Genomic DNA, 24,387 nt, shown 5'->3' with positions numbered 1-24,387 from the left:
AATGAACTGTGCATGAACATCACCTTGGTCAAAGAACAAAACCAACACAGTGCATGAACTCACAACAAATTACACACCTGCAGATCAGATGGAACATTATTTGGGGGTATCCATAGTACGCCGAAAGGGAGAAGTTTTTATTTACAAGATGAGTCAGATGTGTCTTGACCTCCGCGGCGGAGGCTCCACCGAACCCCTGAGGCCGACTCACCGAACCCCTAGGGTTCGATCGAACCCAGGTTAAGAACCACTGCGCTAGAGAATAAGGAAATGCCGAAGCAACCAGCACTGACCCAATTGAGCCTGGCGTCTTCCAATTCCAGATCAACAAAAAATAGTCAAAACCAGAAGGAGATAACGTCCGCAGCAACCTACCACATAGCGAAGGACGTACACAATTGGATTTCCTATTATGCAGCCAATTTTTATTTTACAGTTTTTGAAATATCTTGTGTGACATCATGCACAAAAGTGCACTTTATTAGTTTTAAAATATTGTAGTGGCGTTCTGTACAAAAAGTGCACTTTAATTTAGTGTTGTTTTGATATGTCATCTTAGTGACATCATGCACAAAAGTGCACTCATAGCTTGTTTTAAAATGTCTCTGACAATCTTGCACTTTCTGTTTTTCAAATGACATGAATGTTTGTGCCACTGCTTAATAACTGTTTAATAAATACAGTTTTGCTAAATTGACTTAGTTGTGATTTCCCTCTCTGCATGAAAGTTGAAAATGAGCATACAAACCCCGTTTCCATATGAGTTGGGAAATTGTGCTAGATGTAAATATAAACAGAATACAATGATTTGCAAATCATTTTCAACCCATATTCAGTTGAATATGCTACAAAGACAACATATTTGATGTTCAAACTGATAAACATTTTTTTTTTTGCAAATAATCATTAACTTTAGAATTTGATGCCAGCAACACGTGACAAAGAAGTTGGGAAAGGTGGCAATAAATACTGATAAAGTTGAGGAATGCTCATCAAACACTTATTTGGAACATCCCACAGGTGAACAGGCAAATTGGGAACAGGTGGGTGCCATGATTGGGTATAAAGGTAGATTCCATTAAATGCTCAGTCATTCACAAACAAGGATGGTGCGAGGGTCACCACTTTGTCAACAAATGCGTGAGCAAATTGTTGAACCGTTTAAGAAAAACCTTTCTCAACCAGCTATTGCAAGGAATTTAGGGATTTCACCATCTACGGTCCGTAATATCATCAAAGGGTTCAGAGAATCTGGAGAAATCACTGCACGTAAGCAGCTAAGCCCGTGACCTTCGATCCCTCAGGCTGTACTGCATCAACAAGCGACATCAGTGGGTAAAGGATATATCCACATGGGCTCAGGAACACTTCAGAAACCCACTGTCAGTAACTACAGTTGGTCGCTACATCTGTAAGTGCAAGTTAAAACTTTCCTATGCAAGGTGAAAACCGTTTATCAACAACACCCAGAAACGCCGTCGGCTTCGCTGGGCCTGAGCTCATCTAAGATGGACTGATACAAAGTGGAAAAGTGTTCTGTGGTCTGACGAGTTCACATTTCAAATTGTTTTTGGGAACTGTGGACGTCGTGTCCTCCGGACCAAAGAGGAAAAGAACCATCCGGATTGTTATAGGTGCAAAGTTGAAAAGCCAGCATCTGTGATGGTATGGGGGTGTATTAGTGCCCAAGACATGGGTAACTTACACATCTGTGAAGGCACCATAAATGCTGAAAGGTACATACAGGTTTTGGAGCAATATATGTTGCCATCCAAGCAACGTTACCATGGACGCCCCTGCTTATTTCAAAAAGACAATGCCAAGCCATGTGTTACATCAACGTGGCTTCATAGTAAAAGAGTGCGGGTACTAGACTGGCCTGCCTGTAGTCCAGACCTGTCTCCCATTGAAAATGTGTGGCGCATTATGAAGCCTGAAATACCACAACGGAGACCCCCGGACTGTTGAACAACTTAAGCTGTACATCAAGCAAGAATGGGAAAGAATTCCACCTGAGAATCTTAAAAAAATGTGTCTCCTCAGTTCCCAAACGTTTACTGAGTGTTGTTAAAAGGAAAGGCCATGTAACACAGTGGTGAACATGCCCTTTCCCAACTACTTTGGCACGTGTTGCAGCCATGATATTCTAAGTTAACGTCATACGCCCTCGCGGAGCAGAGAGGTAGCGGCATGGGTAACGTTAGCTGTGGCAGGTGGTGCAAGCGGAGCGGTGCGAGTGGTAATACGAGAGAAGGTGCGAATCTGGTAACAAATGGAGGAAGAAGAATTAATTCCCAAGAAAAACAGCACGGGGTCCATCGTCTGGCTTTGGTTTGGCTTCAAGCAGGAAGATGTTGAACAGACAACTAAGGCTGAAACGACGCGTCGACGTAGTCAACGTCATCGAATGCGTAAATACGTCGACGCCGTTTTTGTGCGTCGACGCGTCGCATACCGTATTTCCTTGAATAGCCGCCGGGGCGCTAATTAATTTAAAGCCTCTTCTCACTCCTGCGCTGATATTCTAAGTTAATTATTATTTGCAAAAAAAAAATAAAGTTTATGAGTTTGAACATCAAATATCTTGTCTTTGTAGTGCATTCAATTGAATATGGGTTGAAAAGGATTTGCAAATCATTGTATTCCGTTTATATTTACATCTAACACAATTTCCCAACTCATATGGAAACGGGGTTTGTACATTAATGCAGTATGAAGAAGAATGTTTTAATGTAGACACATAGAATCATCATACTGCTGTGATTATATGCATCAAGTGTTCATTCAAGCTAAGGCAAAATATCGAGTTGCATATTGATTTTTATCTGTTTATATATATATTTATTGTGAGAAATCATTAAGATGATCAGTGTTTCCACAAAGATAAATATCATTAATTAATAATAATATAGAGTTAAAGGTAAATTGAGCAAATTGGCTATTTCTGGCAATTTATTTAAGCGTGTATTAAACTGGTAGCCCCTTCGATGAGATGGCGACTTGTCCAGGGTGTACCCCGCCTTCTGCCCGATTGTAGCCGAGATAGGCTTCAGCGCCCCCCGCGACCCCAAAGGGAATAAGCGGTAGAAAAATGGATGGATGGAAACTGGTAGCCCTTCGCATTAATCAGTACCCAAGAAGTAGCTCTTGGTTTAAAAAATGTTGGTGACCCCTGTCTAACAATAACCTGTTTTAGATACCAACATGACCGTACGAAGAGAAATAAAATATATTTCTATATACAGCGACACCAAAAGGGGAAAAGCGGTAGAAATGGAAGGATATATTTCTACACCCAATCAATAGATGTACGTATTGTAATATTCCAGGAATGTAGGATCATTGGCTAACTTCCCGTAGCCAGCCACCACAGTATAGACATGTTTTTTTTTTTCCATTTCATACTTCATATCCCACGCTTCACCATTTTTGCGCTTTTTAATTTTACATGCAGTACGCTATTGTGCTGCTGTCGTAATGACGTCATTTCACATGAATACACTTAAGGTTCATCACAAAATAACATGCATATCAAACACACAATATATGATGTGTAAAAACTATAAGAGGTAGAAAATGGATTGATTTATTAATCCCCCCAGGATGAAGACAAATATAAAGCATATCTCCCCAGGATGAAGACAAATATAAAGCATATATCTCCCCACGACGAAGACGATTATAAAGCATATTTCCCCACGATGAAAATGATTATAAAGCATACCTCCCCACGATAAAGATGATTATAAAGTATATATCTCCCCACGATGAAGACGATTATAAATCTTATTTCCCCGCGATGAAAATGATTATAAAGCATACCTCCCCACGATAAAGATGATTATAAAGTATATATCTCCCCACGATGAAGACGATTATAAATCTTATTTCCCCGCGATGAAAATGATTATAAAGCATATCTCACTACGATAAAGATGATTATAAAGCTTATTTCCAACGATGAAAATGATTATAAAGCATACCTCCCCACGATAAAGATGATTATAAAGCTTATTTCCCCGCGATGAAGACGATTATAAAGCATATATTTCCCCGCAATGAGAACGATTATAAAGCTTATTTCCCCACGATGAAAATTATTATAAAGCATATCTCATCACGATAAAGATGATTATAAAGCTTATTTCCCCACGATGAAAATTATTATAAAACATATTTCCCCACGATAAAGATGATTATAAAGCTTATTTCCCCGCGATGAAGACGAATATAAAGCATATTTCCCCGCGATGAGGACGATTATAAAGCTTATTTCCCCGCGATGAGGACGATTATAAAGCATATTTCCCCGCGATGAAGACGATTATAAAGCTTATTTCCCCGCGATGAGGACGATTATAAAGCATATCTCACCTCCTCTTCTTGTCCAAACTGATGAGCAAAATGCAGCAAATGAGTGACTTGAATAAATCCGTCGTCATCGTCGTCACAGACATCAAAAACCTCCTTCATGCTTCCTCTGGAGAATAAGCATGACTTCCTGGTCGCGGACAAGATGATCCTCCATAGTTTGATTTGGGGTGTTTATTCATTTTTAAAGAAGAGCAGCAGCAGGAAGTTCATCTTGTTTGGGCGCTAAATGTTGCAAAATGGCGACAATTTATGATTATTAATGATGTTGCGTCATCAGCCCATATTAAATAACATTAGGGTCGTTTGCCACTTGCAACGTTTTGTGGAAACAAGGCTCTTAAACGTTAAAAATGCCGTTATATTATTAAAAAAATTAAATTCAAAAATAAAAAATAATCTACTTTCAGTGAAGAGCAACATTTACAGCTTGAAATGTGTGAAATATTGCGTTAGTTCTGCTTTTACATAATGTCCTTGTGTTATATTTGTGTCCACTGAGTTTTTGATGATGTCATATGTCTGTGATCATGTCTTGTTTAGTTATGTTTTGCTTGGTTTTTGGACACTTTTTCGTTCTTGTCTTCACTCCCTTTGTCACCATAGTAACCATTAGTTTCACCTGGTTCACATCGTCATGTCACGCACCTGTGTCACGTTTTCACATTTTGAGTCACGCACCTGTTTTCACTAATCATGTCATCACTATTTAAGCCTGTAGTTGCAAGGCAGTCAGCCTGGCGACATCTGTCAAGACTTGGACTTTGGCGTGGCTTGTTTTCAATGATTTGGACCGGACATGGCGTGAACTTCGTGAAGGTAGTGACATCTTTTAATTTTAACACTCAAAAGGAACAAACAAAAGGCGCTCACAGCGGAGGTACAAAATGCGGCTATGAAAATAAAACACTAGCACGAAGGCAGAACTATGAACATAAAACAAAACTTGCAAACTATGGCCTGAATAAAGAAAACTTACTTGGAACAAGAAAAGAGCATGAAAAAGAGCAGCATGGATGATCAACAAGGGTGTGTAGAGGGTGATGTCGCCAGGCTGACTGCCTGGCAACTACAGGCTTAAATAGTGATGACATGATTAGTGAAAACAGGTGCGTGACTCAAAATGTGAAAACGTGAGACAGGTGCGTGACATGACGATGTGAACCAGGTGAAACTAATGGTTTGGTGACAAAGGGAGTGAAGACAAGAACTAAAAAGTGTCCAAAAACCAAGCAAAACATAACTAAACAAAACATGATCACAGACATGACCGATGATTTTATGTTTTTAATTTGAATTATGATTACTTTCAGGATTATTTCTTTTTTGGTTCTGCCTACGAAATGTGCTCAATAAATAAACGTGTCTTGCCACGATGTTTCTAAGTAATAAGTTATGTACAATCATTTTGATTGTTTTTACAAAATGTTCTCTTGAAACAATTGAAAAGCCAGGTCTTATATCATTAATTACTAATGTCTGAAATCATTCATTTACAATATTTTTTTTTTTACTATATTATCCTTTTTAACTGCTTTCAAATAATCCTTTGATTTTTCCTTCTTCGGCATGAATATATAATGATGCATTTGTTATATACAGTAATTTATTGATAATGAATATATATATATATATATATATATATATATATATACACGTGTGTCTATCTGTGTTGGCCCTGCGATGAGGTGGCAACTTGTCCAGGGTGTACCCCGCCTTCTGCCCGGCCCGAATTCAGCTGAGATAGGCTCCAGCACCCCCCTCGACCCCAAAAGGGACAAGCGGTAGAAAATGGATGGATGGATATATATACGCACATACATATACACACACACACATATATATATATATATAAATATATGTGTGTGTGTGTGTGTGTGTGTGCGTATATATATCCATCCATCCATTTTCTACCGCTTGTCCCTTTTGGGGTCGAGGGGGGTGCTGGAGCCTATCTCAGCTGAATTCGGGCCGGGCAGAAGGCGGGGTACACTCTGGACAAGTCGCCACCTCATCGCAGGGCCAACACAGATAGACACACGTGTATATATATATAAGTTTGGTTCTTTTATTAATTTATTATGAGTCTACTGAAGGCAGCACGGTGGCACAGGGGTAAGTGCATGTGCCTCACAATAAGAAGGTCCTGAGCAGTCCTGGGCTCAGGATCTTTCTGTGTGGAGTTTGCATGTTCTCCCCGTGACTGCGTGGCTTCCCTCCAGGTACTCCGGCTTCCTCCCACCTCCAAAGACATGCACCTGGGGATAGGTTGATTGGCAACACTAAAATGGCCCTATTGTGTGAATGTTGTCTATCTGTATTGGCCCTGCGATGAGGTGGCGACTTGTCCAGGGTGTACCCCGCCTTCTGCCCGAATGCAGCTGAGATAGGCTCCAGCACCCCCCGCGACCCCAAAAGGGACAAGCGGTAGAAAATGGATGGATGGATGGGTCTACTGAAAATGTGATCAAATCTGCTGGGTCAAAAGTATACATACAGCAATGTTAATATTTGCTTACATGTCCCTTGGCAAGTTTCACTGCAAAAAGACGCTTTTGGTAGCCATCCACAAGCTTCTGCTTGAATTTTTGACCACTCCTCTTGACAAAATTGGTGCAGTTCAGCTAAATTTGTTGGTTTTCTGACATGGACTTGTTTCTTCAGCAGTGTCCACATATTCTCAATGGGGTTTAAGTCAGGACTTTGGGAAGGCCATTCTAAAACCTTAATTCTAGCCTGATTTAGCCATTCCTTTACCACTTGTGACGTGTGGTCATTGTCCTGTTGGAACACTCAACTGCGCCCAAGACCCAACTGATGATTTTAGCTTGTCCTGAAGAATTTGGAGGTAATCCTCCTTTTTCTTTGTCCCATTTACTCTCTGTAAAGCACCAGTTCCATTGGCAGCAAAACAGGCCCAGAGCATAATACTACCACCACCATGCTTAACGGTAGGAATTGTGTTCCTGGGATTAAAGGCCTCACTTTTTCTCCTCCAAACATATTGCTGGGTATTATGACCAAACAGCTCAATTTTTGTTTCAACTGACCACAGAACTTTCCTCCAGAAAGTTTTATCTTTGTCCACGTGATGTCAGATTAAACAAAAATTGAGCTGTTTGGCCACAATACAATTATACACTAACAAAGGGTGATTATTGTCCCGGAGTTCTTCCATCCTGGTTGTTCACTACTTAACTCAACTATAATCTTGATGTGTTGCTTTTTTTATGGATTTGTTATTTTGTCCCTCTTTATTAAAATAAAAACTATTAACTATTCATGTATTTACTGTATACAATTACAATATTAACATTGGATCAAGTTTAAGCTCTTATGTATTATATTTAACCTGTGTATAGTGGAAAAAAATCATAAAAGTAAAAAATATGCACCCAATTGTTCCTAAATTGAGATTGTATACTCATTATCATAATTCATTCAAAACCATGAAGAGTCAAGAATTATCTTGACATTCATGCCAATAATGATTATATAAACCTCAAATAAACATAATTGACTCAAAGAGTAAGCACTTCTCTTAAAAAAGACTTCCGGGTTTTATTACAAAAATAAACCATGATAGAACACCTAGGAGTAAAAACAATATCTGTAAAACACAGAAGTACAGTAAAATGTCATCTCAAACAAAGTACATTTCCAAGAACATTTAATTTGAAATAAAACAATGATCATGCACAATCAAGTAGTAAAAATGGTTCACTTTGAATTGACATTTCTCTACTAGATTTAGACTATTTAAATATGAAAGTGATTTCAGTAAAACCTGCTGAAAATGGTCAAAGATGGAACAGAAAAGTGTACACACTTAAATAATAAGCCTTGGTTCCAGCAGGGATTCCCATCGCTCTTTTACCTGTGAACATAAAGTACAAGCATGTTTTTATGACAGTACACTTTTATTTATATATATATATATATATATATATATATATATATATATACATACATACACACACACACACACACACACACACAGGTAAAAGCCAGTAAATTAGAATATTTTGAAAAACTTGATTTATTTCAGTAATTGCATTCAAAAGGTGTAACTTGTACATTATATTTATTCATTGCACACAGACTGATGCATTCAAATGTTTATTTCATTTCATTTTGATGATTTGAAGTGGCAACAAATGAAAATCCAAAATTCCGTGTGTCACAAAATTAGAATATTACTTAAGGCTAATACAAAAAAGGGATTTTTAGAAATGTTGGCCAACTGAAAAGTATGAAAATGAAAAATATGAGCATGTACAATACTCAATACTTGGTTGGAGCTCCTTTTGCCTCAATTACTGCGTTAATGCGGCGTGGCATGGAGTCGATGAGTTTCTGGCACTGCTCAGGTGTTATGAGAGCCCAGGTTGCTCTGATAGTGGCCTTCAACTCTTCTGCGTTTTTGGGTCTGGCATTCTGCATCTTCCTTTTCACAATACCCCACAGATTTTCTATGGGGCTAAGGTCAGGGGAGTTGGCGGGCCAATTTAGAACAGAAATACCATGGTCCGTAAACCAGGCACGGGTAGATTTTGCGCTGTGTGCAGGCGCCAAGTCTGGAGGAAGACAGGAGAGGCACAGGATCCACGTTGCCTGAAGTCTAGTGTAAAGTTTCCACCATCAGTGATGGTTTGGGGTGCCATGTCATCTGCTGGTGTCGGTCCACTCTGTTTCCTGAGATCCAGGGTCAACGCAGCCGTCTACCAGCAAGTTTTAGAGCACTTCATGCTTCCTGCTGCTGACCTGCTCTATGGAGATGGAGATTTCAAGTTCCAACAGGACTTGGCGCCTGCACACAGCGCAAAATCTACCCGTGCCTGGTTTACGGACTATGGTATTTCTGTTCTAAATTGGCCCGCCAACTCCCCGACCTTAGCCCCATAGAAAATCTGTGGGGTATTGTGAAAAGGAAGATGCAGAATGCCAGACCCAAAAACGCAGAAGAGTTGAAGGCCACTATCAGAGCAACCTGGGCTCTCATAACACCTGAGCAGTGCCAGAAACTCATCGACTCCATGCCACGCCGCATTAACGCAGTAATTGAGGCAAAAGGAGCTCCAACCAAGTATTGAGTATTGTACATGCTCATATTTTTCATTTTCATACTTTTCAGTTGGCCAACATTTCTAAAAATCCCTTTTTTGTATTAGCCTTAAGTAATATTCTAATTTTGTGACACACGGAATTTTGGATTTTCATTTGTTGCCACTTCAAATCATCAAAATGAAATGAAATAAACATTTGAATGCATCAGTCTGTGTGCAATGAATAAATATAATGTACAAGTTACACCTTTTGAATGCAATTACTGAAATAAATCAAGTTTTTCAAAATATTCTAATTTACTGGCTTTTACCTGTATATGTGTGTGTGTATATATATATTTCCCATGCATGTCAGTGACACTTCCACTTAAACTTTTACAGCAAGTCAAGCATTACCCATGATTCTCTGCGCACGGCATACTCCACAAGTTCCGACCCATCTGGGTTCTGATACACCAAGTCAAATTTACCGGGCTCTGAAGGTTCTGTGGAAAAAACGTAGTCGACGTGAAATCAAAGCCACCATAAAATACGATCCAGAAAAATCACTGATTCATTTTTATCTGATTGTATTTTGGGTGGAAGATGACTTCATACTTGGAGAGACCTTTCTTAAATCAATCAATCAATCGTTTATTTATATAGCCCTAAATCACAAGTGTCTCAAAGGGCTGCACAAGCCACAACGACATCCTCGGTACAAAGCCCACATAAGGGCAAGGAAAAACTCACCCCAGTGGGACGTCGATGTGAATGACTATGAGAAACCTTGGAGAGGACCGCATATGTGGGTAACCCCCCCCCCCTCTAGGGGAGACCGAATGCAATGGATGTCGAGTGGGTCTGACATAATATTGTGAGAGTCCAGTCCATAGTGGATCCAACATAATAGTTAATAATTGCACATTGATATCACAGCAAACATGTAAACATTGCACATTGATACTACAGCAAACATGCAAACATTGATACCACAGCAAACATGCAAACATTGCACATTGATACCACAGTAAACATTGCATTTTGATACCACAGCAAACATGTAAACATTACTCATTGATACAACTGCAAACATTGGACATTGATACCACAGCAAACAGGCAAACTTTGCACATTGATACCACAATAAACATTGCAAATTGATACCACAGCAAACATTGCACATTGATACCACAGCAAACATGTAAACATTACTCATTGATACCACAGCAAACATGCAAACATTGCACATTGATACCACAGCAAACATGCAAACATTGCACATTGATACCACAGCAAGCATGCAAACACTGCACATTGATACCACAGAAAACATGCTAACATTGTACATTGATACCACAGCAAACATGTAAACATTGCACATTAATACCACAGCAAACATGCAAACATTGCACATTGATACCACAGCAAACATGGAAACATTGCACATTGATACCACAGCTAACATGCAAACATTGTGCATTGATACCACAGTAAACATTGCATTTTTATACCACAGCAAACGTGTAAACATTGCACATTGATACAACAGTAAACATTGCACATTGATACCACAGCTAACATGTAAACATTGTACATTGATACCACAATACATTGCATATTGGGTTTCACTATGTAAAAGCGCTTTGAGTCGCTAGAGAAAAGCGCTATATAAATATAATTAATTTCACTTCACATTGATACCACAGCAAACATTGCACAATGATACCGCAGCAAACATGCAAACATTGCACTTTGATACCACAGCAAACATTGTACATTAATACCACAGCAAACATTGCACATTGATACCACAGCAAACATGCAAACATTGCACAATGATACCGCAGCAAACATGCAAACATTGCACTTTGATACCACATCAAACATTGTACATTAATACCACAGCAAACATTGTACATTGATACCACAGCAAACATTGCACATTGTTACCACAGCAAATATTTCTAATTGCAATTAAAGAATAATTTAGTCCTTAAATTAAATAGTGAACATATGAGACAACTTGTCTTTTAGTAGTAAGTAAACAAAGACTCCTAATTAGTCTGCTGACGTATGCAGTAACATATTGTGTCATTTATCATTCTATTATTTTGTCAACATTATGAGGGACAAACTGTAAAAAAATATTATTAATCTACTTGTTCATTTACTGTTAATATCTGGTTATTTTCTGTTTTAACATGTTCTATCTACACTTCTGTTAAATGTAATAATCACTTATTCTTCTGTTGTTTACATTAGTTTTGGATGATACCACACATTTAGGTATCGATCCGATACCAAGTAGTTACAGGATCATACCTTGGTCATATTCAAAGTCCTCATGTGTCCAGGGACATATTTCCTGACTTTATAAAACATAATATGAATTTTAAAAAAGGAAAAAAGATTGTGTGACGATAAAAAATATTGATGTAATCCTAGTAGTATCGACAAGATATGCGCTTGTACTTGGTAACATTACAGTGGATGTCAGGTGTGGATCCACCCATGGTGTTTGTTTACATTGTGACGCCGGTGCGGTGAGCTATTGTATCCTCCTACGGTGTGTAGTGAAGCATGTTTAGCTATTCCTCGTCCTGCAGGGATGATACTTGTAAGAAACATACTTTATTTGTCGCCATGGAGGAGAGACTTGGTGATTTAGAAGTAGATAAAACATTATGGATGGATGTTAGCTGCTAACTGGCTAGCCATATCTTAAAGCACCTCTTCCTGAGGGCGCAAAAAGCGTGCGTTGTCCCTTTTCTGTCTACAAACTGTGTCTGTTTGAAAGTACTCCGTGTGTGTGCACTGCCGAACATGCTCCTTTGCTCGTAAAACCAGCAATGTCACGACGTGAGGACGCGCCGTCATGCCCGTTAAAAAACAAAAAACGGAACCAGTACTTTTCAAACAGAATATAGTACCGTTTTTGATTAATTAGTACCGCTGTACTTTACTAGTACCGGTACACCGTACAACCCTTATTCAAACACAGTGTTACTGTTCAATGGGGGGTCTGATTTGATATATAGTGTTTTGAGTGACAAGCTGAGCAGGTAAGTTGAGGTACTGGCGGGCATTTACGTATGTGCCGCACTTGTCGGACAGATTTGTAGAAAAGATGCCAAATGAGTCCTACCTTGAGTGGCAGAAAGAAGTTCCAGCTGGATCTGTCTGGTGACTGGGTCGTAACTCACCATCCTCCCCTCCTAAAATGCAAAAGCATGTCAGTAAACCCCGACACTTGACTGGCAGGTGCTGAATGATTCCAATGTATCCACCTTGTAGCCCGACACCTCTGGTGTGTAATTCTCAGTCAGCTCCAGCAGCTGTCAACACAGATATTACATCATCACCATCAAACACAGATATTACATCACCACCACCAAACATAGATATTACATCACCACCATCAAAAATAGATATTAATCATCACCATCATCAAACATAGATATTACATCACCATCATCAAACATAAGATATTACAATACCACCATCAAACATAGATATTACATCACCTACATCAAACATAGATATTAATCACCACCATCAAACATAGATATTACATCATCATCATCATCAAACATAGATATTACATCACCACCATCAAACATAGATATTACATCACCACCATCAAACATAGATATTACATCACATCAAACACAGACATTACATTACCACCATCAAACATAGATATTACATCACCTACATCAAACATAGATATTAATCACCTACATCAAACATAGATATTACATCATCATCAAACATAGATATTACATCACCACCATCAAAGATATTAATCACTACCATCAAACAGATATTACATCACATCAAACACAGACATTACATTACCACCATCAAACATAGATATTACATCACCACCATCAAACATGGATTACATCTGCACTATCATAACATAGATATTACATCACCACCATCAAACATAGACATTACATCACCACCATCAAACATAGACATTACATCACCACCATCAAACATACACATTACATCACCACCATCAAACATAGATATTACATCACCACCGTCAAACAGATATTACGCCACCACCATCAAACATAGATATTACGTCACTACATCAAACATACACATTACATCACCACCATCAAACATAGATATTACATCACCACCATCAAACATAGATATTACATCACCACCATCAAACATAGATATTACATCACCACCACCAAACATAGATATTACATCACCACCATCAAAAATAGATATTAATCATCACCATCAAACATAGATATTACATCACCATCATCAAACATAAGATATTACATTACCACCATCAAACATAGATATTACATCACCTACATCAAACATAGATATTAATCACCTACATCAAACATAGATATTACATCATCATCAAACATAGATATTACATCACCACCATCAAAGATATTAATCACTACCATCAAACAGATATTACATCACATCAAACACAGACATTACATTACCACCATCAAACATAGATATTACATCACCACCATCATAACATAGATATTACATCACTACCATCAACCATAGACATTATATCACCACCATCAAACATAGATATTACATCACCACCATCAAACATAGATATTACATCACCACCATATAACATAGATATTACATCACTACCATCAACCATAGACATTACATCACCACCATCAAACAGATATTACATCACCACCATCAAACACAGACATTACATCACCACCATCAAACATAGATATTACATCACCACCGTCAAACAGATATTACGTCACCACCATCAAACATAGATATTACATCACCACCATCAAACATAGATATTACATCACCACCACCAAACATAGATATTACATCACCACCATCAAAAATAGATATTAATCATCACCATCAAACATAGATATTACATCACCATCATCAAACATAAGATATTACATTACCACCATCAAACATAGATATTACATCACCTACATCAAACATAGATATTAATCACCTACATCAAACATAGATATTACATCATCATCAAACATAGATATTACATCACCACCATCAAAGATATTAATCACCACCATCAAACAGATATTACATCACATCAAACACAGACATTACATTACCACCATCAAACATAAATATTACATCACTACCATCAACCATAGACATTATATCACCATCAAACAGATATTATATCACCACCATCAAACAGATATTACATCACCACCATCAAACATAGATATTACATCACCACCATCATAACATAGATATTACATCACTACCATCAACCATAGACATTACATCACCACCATCAAACACAGACATTACATTACCACCATCAAACATAGATATTACATCACCACCATCAAACATAAACATTACCTCACCACCATCAAACATAGACATTACATCACCACCATCAAACATAGACATTACATCATCACCATCAAACATAGACATTACATCACCACCATCAAACATAGACATTACGTCACCACCATCAAACATAGATATTACATGACCACCATCAAACATAGATATTACATGACCACCATCAAACATAGCTATTACATCACTACATCAAACATAGATATTACATCACTACATCAAACATAGATCTTACATCACTACATCAAACATAGATATTACATCACCACCATCAAACAGATATTACATCACCGCCATCAAACAGATATTACATCACCACCATCAAACAGATATTACATCACTACCATCAAATATAGATATTACATCACCACCATCAAACAGACATTACATCACCACCATCAAACATAGATATTACATCACCACCATCAAACATAGATATTACATCACTACATCAAACATAAATATTACATCACCACCATCAAACATAGATATTATATCACCACCATCAAACATAGATATTATATCACCGCCATCAAACATAGATATTACATCACCACCATCAAACATAGATATTACATCACCACCATCAAACATAGATATTACATCACCACCATCAAACATAGATATTACATCACCACCATCAAACACAGATATTACAACACCACCATCAAACATACATATTACATCATCACCATCAAACAGAAAGTTATAGTAATCACAACCGCTCTTACTTTGAAGGCAATCTTCTGTCCGGCTTGTGGAGGAGCAGCCAGTAGAGGCATGGTGCTGTAGTCTGGGGGTGGACTTGCAGCTCCATTCTGCAGGTAGGCAACAAGAAAAGACAAAAGTACAGTTTTCAGAAACCAATCATAACAATGGAGCTGGGTAAGAACCTGTTGGAGTGGTTGGTTCTCTGGTGGACCTTCACGTTGGAGACGTGCTGCTACCAACACACACCCTCCATGCTTCTCGCTCTCATTCACAGCAAAATATCGGAGGTCCATATTTGCCCTCTTTACTGCAGCTGTGTCCCAGTGTTGACATGCTCAAGATTGTACTCGCGTAAAGATTCCTTCTAACAGGGTGCACGCTCAGGGAGACAATGAGGACATCTTCATGTTCCTTGTCACACACATGCAGGAGGAGTGCGTGTCCCGCCACAACACCGGCTCCAATTGACAGCAAACTGCAACGAATGTGTCGTCTATCCACAGTGTGAAGCCACTTCTAAGATACTATTCCTCACCACCGTGGTAGTAGGTAAAACAAGTTTATACCAAGTATCATCATCACTGGAGGACTAGAGAAAAATGAATGGCTAAGCACATTAAACACACTCATTCTTGTATTTGTTATCTTCTTGAGACCTCCGAAAAAAGCCTACCTCTTTAGGATCACCCTTTCTAGATATATAAATATTTGTGTTTACAACATTAATAATATATACATACGATGCAAATATAAAAAGGTAAGCTTTAGTTAATTGTTTTATTTTTTGTTTGTAATTGTTTTTTAATCTTTATTATTTACTTCAAGTTATTACAGTATCTCTCTATATAGATATTTATTTAATTTTTTTAATTAGTTTTGGCTAAAGGGGGCGCATTTCAATTTCTTACACACACTTGTTATTGGAAATGTTGGCCAGTGGGGAAGTACTTCAAATGTTTACAAACACTTACTGGTATTACATATTTGGCCAGAAGGGGAGCACCTCCAAAATTTTACAGACACTTGTTATTTCATATGTTGACCAGAGGGGAGCAATTTTAAAACCGACACACAGTCAATTTGAAAATGCCTCCTTTTTGGGACCACCCTCATTTTGATAGATTTCACCACCAGGGGTGCAAATGAGACATTCTCTATTAGATACAATGCTGTTCTGTTTTGGGACCATGGTTTCGGTCCTAACTTGTTCACCGGTCCTCATATGGAAGGCAGCTTTCCTTGTCGATGTCTCAAGAAGGTTAGAAATACAAGAACACACACTCACACACGTGTTGTACCTGTATGTACCCATGATCTGACCACAACAACAGAGTAGAGATCTTGTACTCACACCTACGGGGGGGTCCATCTCCTCCACGTGGTTTGGGTCACAGGAAGTCAGCTGCTGGCTGATTTGGTCACCTGCTTGCGTTGTGGCAGGTAAAGGTGTGTCCTTTGACAAGGTACCTTCTGATTCATCAGTAACACAACATTTGTTAGCCCCAAGATCATTCTTTTTAGGCTGCACATTGACAGTGGGGACGTCTGTATCTGATGATGATGGTGATGATGATGAAATATGATTCTTGGCAGGCTGAGTGCTAGAAAGTACTTTGGAGACTGCCGTGCTTGTTTTCATGACCTTTGTTTTGGGACTTGTATTGTCCTTCTTCTTACTGGTTTTTTTCTTACTGTTTTTCTTCGTACTGTCCTTCGTACTGTCCTTCTTCGTACTGTCCTTCTTCGTACTGTCCTTCTTCGTACTGCCATGACGGGCAAGATGTGAAGTGTCCTGCAAGTGACGGCTGATGTCAGAGTCCAGAACTGGACGCTCTTTGCACTTTTTCCTGGGAGGAGAAGACACTGTCAGATCGTTTTCTTCTGCCTTCTGTTTTTTCTTTTTCATCCTAGGTTTCTTTTTGTTGTGGACACTCGATGTCTGCTCAGCGCCCGCATCCTGACTCCCCTTGACTGTTTCCTTCCTTTTTGTTTCTGGCCATTGCACACAGGTGCCATTTCCCCCTTCGCCATTCGTCTCCTTGGCTCTTTGTCTCTTCTTGCCGTTGACACCGGGTCCATTTGGGTGTCCGTTCGGTACGGACCAGCAGTCCACCTTCACTCTACAAAGAACAACAAACATTCATTATTTGCTTTTCACTTTGCTTCTTTTCCGACATTAGATGAAAAAGAAACAGGTGTATTATGTGATGTATCATGTCGAAATTGCAAACATGTTTGAAATTAACTTCAAACAAACCAACCTCTACAATCACCTTACATTATTAATTTCAATGTATATATGTATGTATACACACACACACACACAAGCGGTAGAAAATGGACGGATGGATATATATATATATATATATATATATATATATATATACACACACACACACATATATGTGTATATACAGTGTCCTCCAAAAATATTGGAACAGTGAGTCCAATTCGTTTATTTTTGTTGCAGACTGAAAACATTTGGGTTTGACATCAAAAGAGGAATATGGGACAAGAGATCAACATTTCAGCTTTTATTTCCAGGTGTTTACATCTGGATCTGATACACAACTTAGAAGATAGCGCCTTTTGTTTGAACCTACCCATTTCTCACAAGAGCAAAAGTATTGGAACATGTGACTGACCGGTGTGTTTTGTTGCCCAGGTGTCTCCCAATTACATTGATAATTCAAACAATAAATAGCACTGAATGTCTGAGCGCAGTTTCAGATTGGGTAGGATAGGTTTTGCCTGTGCAGACTGCATTTAGAGGTGGAACCAACATGAAAACCAGAGAGCTGTCTATGGGGGAAAAAGAAGCAATTGTGAATGTGAGAGAAGGGACGGCGTGGCGAAGTTGGTAGAGTGGCCGTGCGAGCAATCGGAGGGTTGCTGGTTACTGGGGTTCAATCCCCACCTTCTACCATCCTAGTCATGTCCGTTGTGTCCTTGGGCAAGACACTTCACCCCTTGCTCCTGATGGCTGCTGGTTAGCGCCTTGCATGGCAGCTCCCGCCATCAGTGTGTGAATGTGTGTGTGAATGGGTGAATGTGGTAATACTGTCAAAGCGCTTTGAGTACCTTGAAGGTAGAAAAGCGCTATACAAGTATAACCCATAAGATGGACAATCAATCAGTACAACCATTTGGAATGTCCTGAAGAAGCAACAGACGTGGGAACTACTACCATACTTTGAGACCTCCGAATTCTGGAGATGGGGGGGGGGGGCTATATTTATAGCTAGAATTCACTGAAAGTCAAGTATTTCTTATATATATATAAATAAAGGAAATACTTGACTTTCAATGAATTCTAGCTATATATATATATACATATATATATATATTTATTTCATTATATATATATATATATATATATATATATATATATATATATATATATACACAAATTAAATAAATACTTGAATTGCAGTGTTCATTTATTTACACATAAAAGTCTAATCTACAAAATATGCAGGCAGCATACCCCTTCCCCTACAAGCTGTCCTGGATGAACTGAAATTATTTTTTCCAATCATTTTGGAACTTGCAAGCGTACTTCTTCTTCTTACTCGTCGTCGCCATGTCTCTTCTTCGTTCTTCTGCTCGTCTCTGTTATATTTTTGGACATTACTACTTGCCGTAGTTTTGAAGCAATGCATGATGGGAATCCGGATGTTGTGTGTCAGTGTATTAACGTGCCGGCTAGAATAAACACACGCTGAGAAATAGCTCTGTGCCTGCCTACTTTATGGGTTATAGATGAACCTATGCATAACGGACACATACCGGTATATAATAGTCTCCTTTTCAGGTGAGAGAGGACGCTAAAGGCACGCCCCCAATATTGTTGTCCAGGTGGAAATCCAGAGAAATTCGGGAGAATGGTTGCCCTGGGAGATTTTAAGGAGGGGCACTGAAATTCGGGAGTCTCCCGGGGAAAATCGGGAGGGTTTGCAAGTATGGGAACAGGTAGGAAACATCAGCAGTTGATGACAGAAACATTGAGAGCTATAAAGAACAACTGTTAGTGACTTCAGCAAAAACCTCAAGAGGGCAGGAGTGAAGGTATCACAATCTACTGTTGGCAGAAGACTTCATGAACAGAAGTACAGAGGCTACACCAGAAGATGCAAACCACTCATTAGCAAGAAGAATAGGAAGGCCAGGCTGGAATTTGCCAAAAACATTGAGAGAGAAGGCAAGATCTGATCCATCTGGTCTCGATTACTGAGGATGAGGAGGAGAAAATGGACGTTGAAAAACAGACAGGCGGCGAAACGAGCTCCAAGGACAGTTCGCCGATGTACGTCTACCGGGAGAAAGAGGCGCTGAAAGACAAAATGTGTCCAGCTTTTGGTGGAGCAGGAGTCCTAACTGCTTTGGTACACCTGCCGATGACAGCCTTAAGTGCTGCTGATGAGCCTAAAAAATTCTGGGAAAAGTTTTATGGACTGATGAGACAAATATTAACTTCTTCCAAAGGGATGGAAAGGCAAAAGTTTGGAGAAAGAAAGGATCTGCTCATGATCCCAAACATACAAGCTCATCTGTGAAACATAATGTCATGGCTTCTTCTGGGACGTCATCTTCATTGATGATGTAACACATGATGGCAGCAGCAAAATGAACTCGAAAGTCTTCAGAAACATTTTGTCTGCTAGTTTAAAGAAAGATGCAACCAAACTCATTGGGAGATCCTTCGTCATGCAGCAAGATAAAACACACTGCCAAAACAACAAAGGAGCTCATCAGGGGCAAGAAGTGGAAGGTTTTAGACTGGCCAAGTCAGTCTCCAGACTTAAAACCAATAGTTGCACTCGCTATTTGTAGCGCCTACCATGAATGGATTAACGTGGGCAGCACGGTGGAAGAGGGGTTAGTGCATCTGCCTCACAATACGAAGGTCCTGAGTAGTCCCGAGTTCAATCCCGGGCTCGGGATCTTTCTGTGTGGAGTTTGCATGTTCTCCCCATGACTGCGTGGGTTCCCTCCAGGTACTCCGACTTCCTCCCACCTCCAAAGACATGCACCTGGGGATAGGTTGATTGGCAACACTAAATTGGCCCTAGTGTGTGAATGTGAGTGTGAATGTTATCCGTCTATCTTTCTTGGCCCTGCGATGAGGTGGCGACTTGTCCAGGGTGTACCCCGCCTTCCGCCCGAATGCAGCTGAGATAGGCTCCAGCTAGGGTGACCAGGTGTCCGGATTTAGGCCGGACAGTCCGGATTTTTTATGCCCTGTCCGGCGCAGCATCAAGCAGGACACGTATTTGTCCTCCTTTTTGAGGCACTAGGCTTGAAGAGCGGAGTTTTTTCATCTTTGCTGGGCTGCAGCGCGATAGCCAATCAAAGACCGTAAAAAATGCCCCCAACGCAGTAACGTATCAAATGATTGGCTAAGAGCGGTGTCGGATACAAATCTGCTTATCATTGGTTAAAAAAGTAAACAAGGGTTCATGTGCTGCTGTGGCATGACATTGACAGAAAGTTAGCATCATGCCAAAACGCAAGACCTCGTGTAATTCTGAATGGACAAAAGAGCACGAATTTATAACGAAAAGCAGTCGAGACTCATTCCATGGCTTCTGCACACTTTGTCGATGTGATGTCGACGTAAGTAGTCAGGGGAAAGCTGCAATTGAACGGCATACGGGTACGGATAAACATAAAAGTAATAAACGTGCGGCAGGTACCTCTTCAATGAGGACATTTTTTCGTGAAGTTTCGTCGCCCCTGGATGACAAGATAACCTCTGCGAGCTGTGCAAGGTGTACCATGCTGTAAAGCAGTGGTTCTCAAATGGTACCCTGGGGGTATGTAATGTAATGTAAGTTCATAAACTGAACATCAAATTAAGTAGGCTATTCCATTTATTACCATAAACCCAGAGTTTCCCCCATGCCATGATGGTTTGACCCTCACTAAAATGTCTGTCAAAACGAACTGTGAAAAGAAATGCAACAATGCAATATTCAGTGTTGACAGCTACATTTTTTGTAGACATGTTCCATAAATATTGATGTTAAAGATTTCTTTTTTTGTTAAGAAATGTTTAGAATTAAGTTCCTAAATCCAGGTGGATCTCTATTACAATCCCCAAAGAGGGCACTTTAAGTTGATGATTGCTTCTATGTGTAGAAATCTTTATTTATAATTGAATCACTTGTTTATTTTTCAACAAGTTTTTAGTTATTTTATATATTTTTTTCCAAATAGTTCAAGAAAGACCACTACAAATGAGCAATATTTTGCACTGTTATACAATTTAATAAATCAGAAACTGATGACATAGTGCTGTATTTTACTTCTTTATCTCTTTTTTTCAACCAAAAATGCTTTGCTCTGATTAGGGGGTACTTGAATTAAAAAAATGTTCACAGGGGGTACATCACTGAAAAAAGGGTTGAGAACCACTGCTGTAAAGCATCACCAGTCCTACAGAAGTTTAGACTGCGGCATGAAAGTGGACCGGGAGATTTTCAGTGACTATCCCACAGCTAAAGGGATGGCCTGTGGCCGAACAAAAGCCAAGGCATTGTGCGAGAACGTCATCGCTCACTATTCGGTACAGGAACATACCGACTACATAAAAGAAAACAACCTACCCTTTTCCGTGGCAACCGACGCCTCAAATAAAGGAACAAACAAGTGTTTTCCCATTGTGGTAAGGTATTTTCACTTTGATGAAGGCATCCAACGTGTCCTGTTGGATTTTTATAGTGACAGCAACGAAAGGTCAGAAGCCATAACAAACCAGCTGCTGGCAAAACTTGAGATGTCTGGCTTAGAGGTGAAAAACATGTCTGCATATGCAGCAGACAATGCCAGTGTCAATTGTGGCAAACATAACAGTGTGTATCAGAAGTTGAAACTGAGCCAAAAAGATGTGCTCCCTGCAAACTGTTTGGCCCTTATTCTGCATAACGCAACCAGATATGCAGCAAGCAGCCTTGATGTTGATGTGGAAAATTTTTTGTGGCATTTTTTTTAAATTATATATGTTAACTACATTTAAGTCCACACATGTTATGCTTTGTGGTACTCTGCACTTGAAAAGATTCATCTCAGTGGTCACTTTTTGAACACCACAATGTATTGAATAAATACAAATACTGTTAACAAACACTTGACTTTAATATTTTTTCCTATTCAGCCACACAAACATAATCTTTAAACCACTCAAAATTGTACTATAAATAAGAGTATACCAGAGTCCTATGTACACCATAGTAATTTACTGATATGGCGCATAATGTCCTCCTTTTTGGTGTCATGGAAATGGTCACCCTAGCTCCAGCGACCGCCCCGCGACCCCAAAAGGGACAAGCGGTAGAAAATGGATGGATGTTGAAAAAAGTTTAAATACTTATTCGGGTGTTACCATTTAGTGGTCAATTGTATGGAATATGTACTGTACTGTGCAATCTACTAATACAAGTTTAAAACCAATCAATCAAATTATCCGCCGACCACCGTCCTGCTGCACCGGGAAAAATAAGTGACAATGACGTTCTCCGTACGTGACACCAAGTGGAATTAAATCATACTCCACAGCCCCAAATGTGTATTTACACATTATCGTATTCATTCTTCATTTGTTTAATATTTTTTTCATCATATTGTGTGTTAAAAACATACAAATACATACTACTGAAATGATTGGAATTGCTCCATTGTTAGCTGACTTTTGCTAACGTTTATTTACGAGTTAGAATGCATTATTTTTAAACAAGAAACACGTGTTTTTGGCTTCGGATCATTTGTGAGTGCCCCTTATCGGCCGCCGTAGATAACACAGCTTTCCAGATGTACGATGTATGAGAAATTAAGTTAGTTGACCATAAAAAGACTCACCTGATGCTGTCGTTATCACGTACCACATAAATATTTTCCGTGTGCGGCAGGTAACAGTCTTCGATGAAAAGGCTGATGATACTTCGACGACTGAACTCAAATTTCTGTCTGACGATGCTCTCCAGGTCGGACACCATGCGACATGTGTTTAAGTCCACAAGCAGCCAACACATGCGGCAATCTACGACTGCTGGCGGCGGATAGTCAAAGTGTAAACGGACACGGATATTGTTGCTGCACTGGGAAGTCATAGCCGCCATGAATATTGATCTTGTCGCTATGTGGGGATGTTTTCTGGGTTTTAGCATCACTGCGCACGCGCAACTTGGCCGCCATTTTGGGAACATTTACGGTACGCCATAGAGGCCAAAATACATTTGCGGCTAGTTCAAGGCGTCTCATGACTTTTATGCCTATTTGTGTAACGAAAGGGACAAGCGGTAGAAGATGTCTAATTGTAAATAATGCAGACGAGGCGTGTTGGCTGAGTTCTCAACGTTTACTCACACAGCGTGCTCATAACCACATTCTAGCTGCCGGTGCGCGCTTACGTCACTCGATTCGAGACGAGTGATGCAATCGAGTGACGTAAGCGCGCTCCCGCGTCAGGGGGTGCATATTATGGCAGGGGTGCGTTTTCCGGCACAACACCGGCACAACACCGGCATGGCGACATACAACTACTTCACGGGGCTACCGCGCATGCTCGTCACTACTCTTGCATGCTGGGTAGTGTAGTTCTCATATTCCCTAGCTCAGTGGTTCTCAACTTTTTTCAGTGATGTACCCCCTGTGAACATTTTTTTAATTCAAGTACCCCCTAATCAAAGCAAAGCATTTTTGGTTGAAAAAAAGAGATAAAAAGTAAAATACCGCACTATGTCATCAGTTTCTGATTTATTAAATTGTATAACAGTGCAAAATATTGCTCATTTGTAGTGGTCTTTCTTGAACTATTTGGAAAAAAAGATATACAAATAACTAAAAACTTGTTGAAAAATAAACAAGTGATTCAATT

General features: G+C 39.4%; 2 protein-coding genes across 2 annotated transcripts in view; both read right to left on the bottom strand.

Annotated features, from left to right (window-relative positions):
• rab11fip4a (RAB11 family interacting protein 4 (class II) a) overlaps positions 1–4,528 on the bottom strand; it is a 60,477-nt gene extending 55,949 nt beyond the window's left edge. The window contains 2 exon segments of the mRNA XM_072915963.1: positions 4,375–4,473; positions 4,475–4,528. Of these exon segments, the coding sequence (XP_072772064.1) occupies positions 4,375–4,473; positions 4,475–4,528 (153 nt within the window).
• A 3,393-nt stretch (positions 4,529–7,921) lies between these two features.
• coil (coilin p80) lies at positions 7,922–23,859 on the bottom strand. The gene is made up of 7 exons (XM_061981642.1): positions 23,370–23,859; positions 16,864–17,632; positions 15,533–15,619; positions 12,707–12,754; positions 12,565–12,634; positions 9,834–9,922; positions 7,922–8,248 (listed from the first exon to the last, which is right to left on the bottom strand). The coding sequence occupies exons 1-7, from the start codon at positions 23,714–23,716 to the stop codon at positions 8,201–8,203; spliced, it is 1,458 nt and encodes a 485-aa protein (XP_061837626.1). The 5' UTR covers positions 23,717–23,859; the 3' UTR covers positions 7,922–8,200.
• Between the last annotated feature and the right edge of the window lie 528 nt (positions 23,860–24,387).

This window comes from Nerophis lumbriciformis, linkage group LG24 (genome assembly GCF_033978685.3).
Source record: "Nerophis lumbriciformis linkage group LG24, RoL_Nlum_v2.1, whole genome shotgun sequence".
Taxonomy (NCBI): domain Eukaryota; kingdom Metazoa; phylum Chordata; class Actinopteri; order Syngnathiformes; family Syngnathidae; genus Nerophis; species Nerophis lumbriciformis.
The sequence above is the reverse complement of the archived record's forward strand: the minus strand, read 5'-3'. Positions and strand labels throughout refer to the sequence as shown.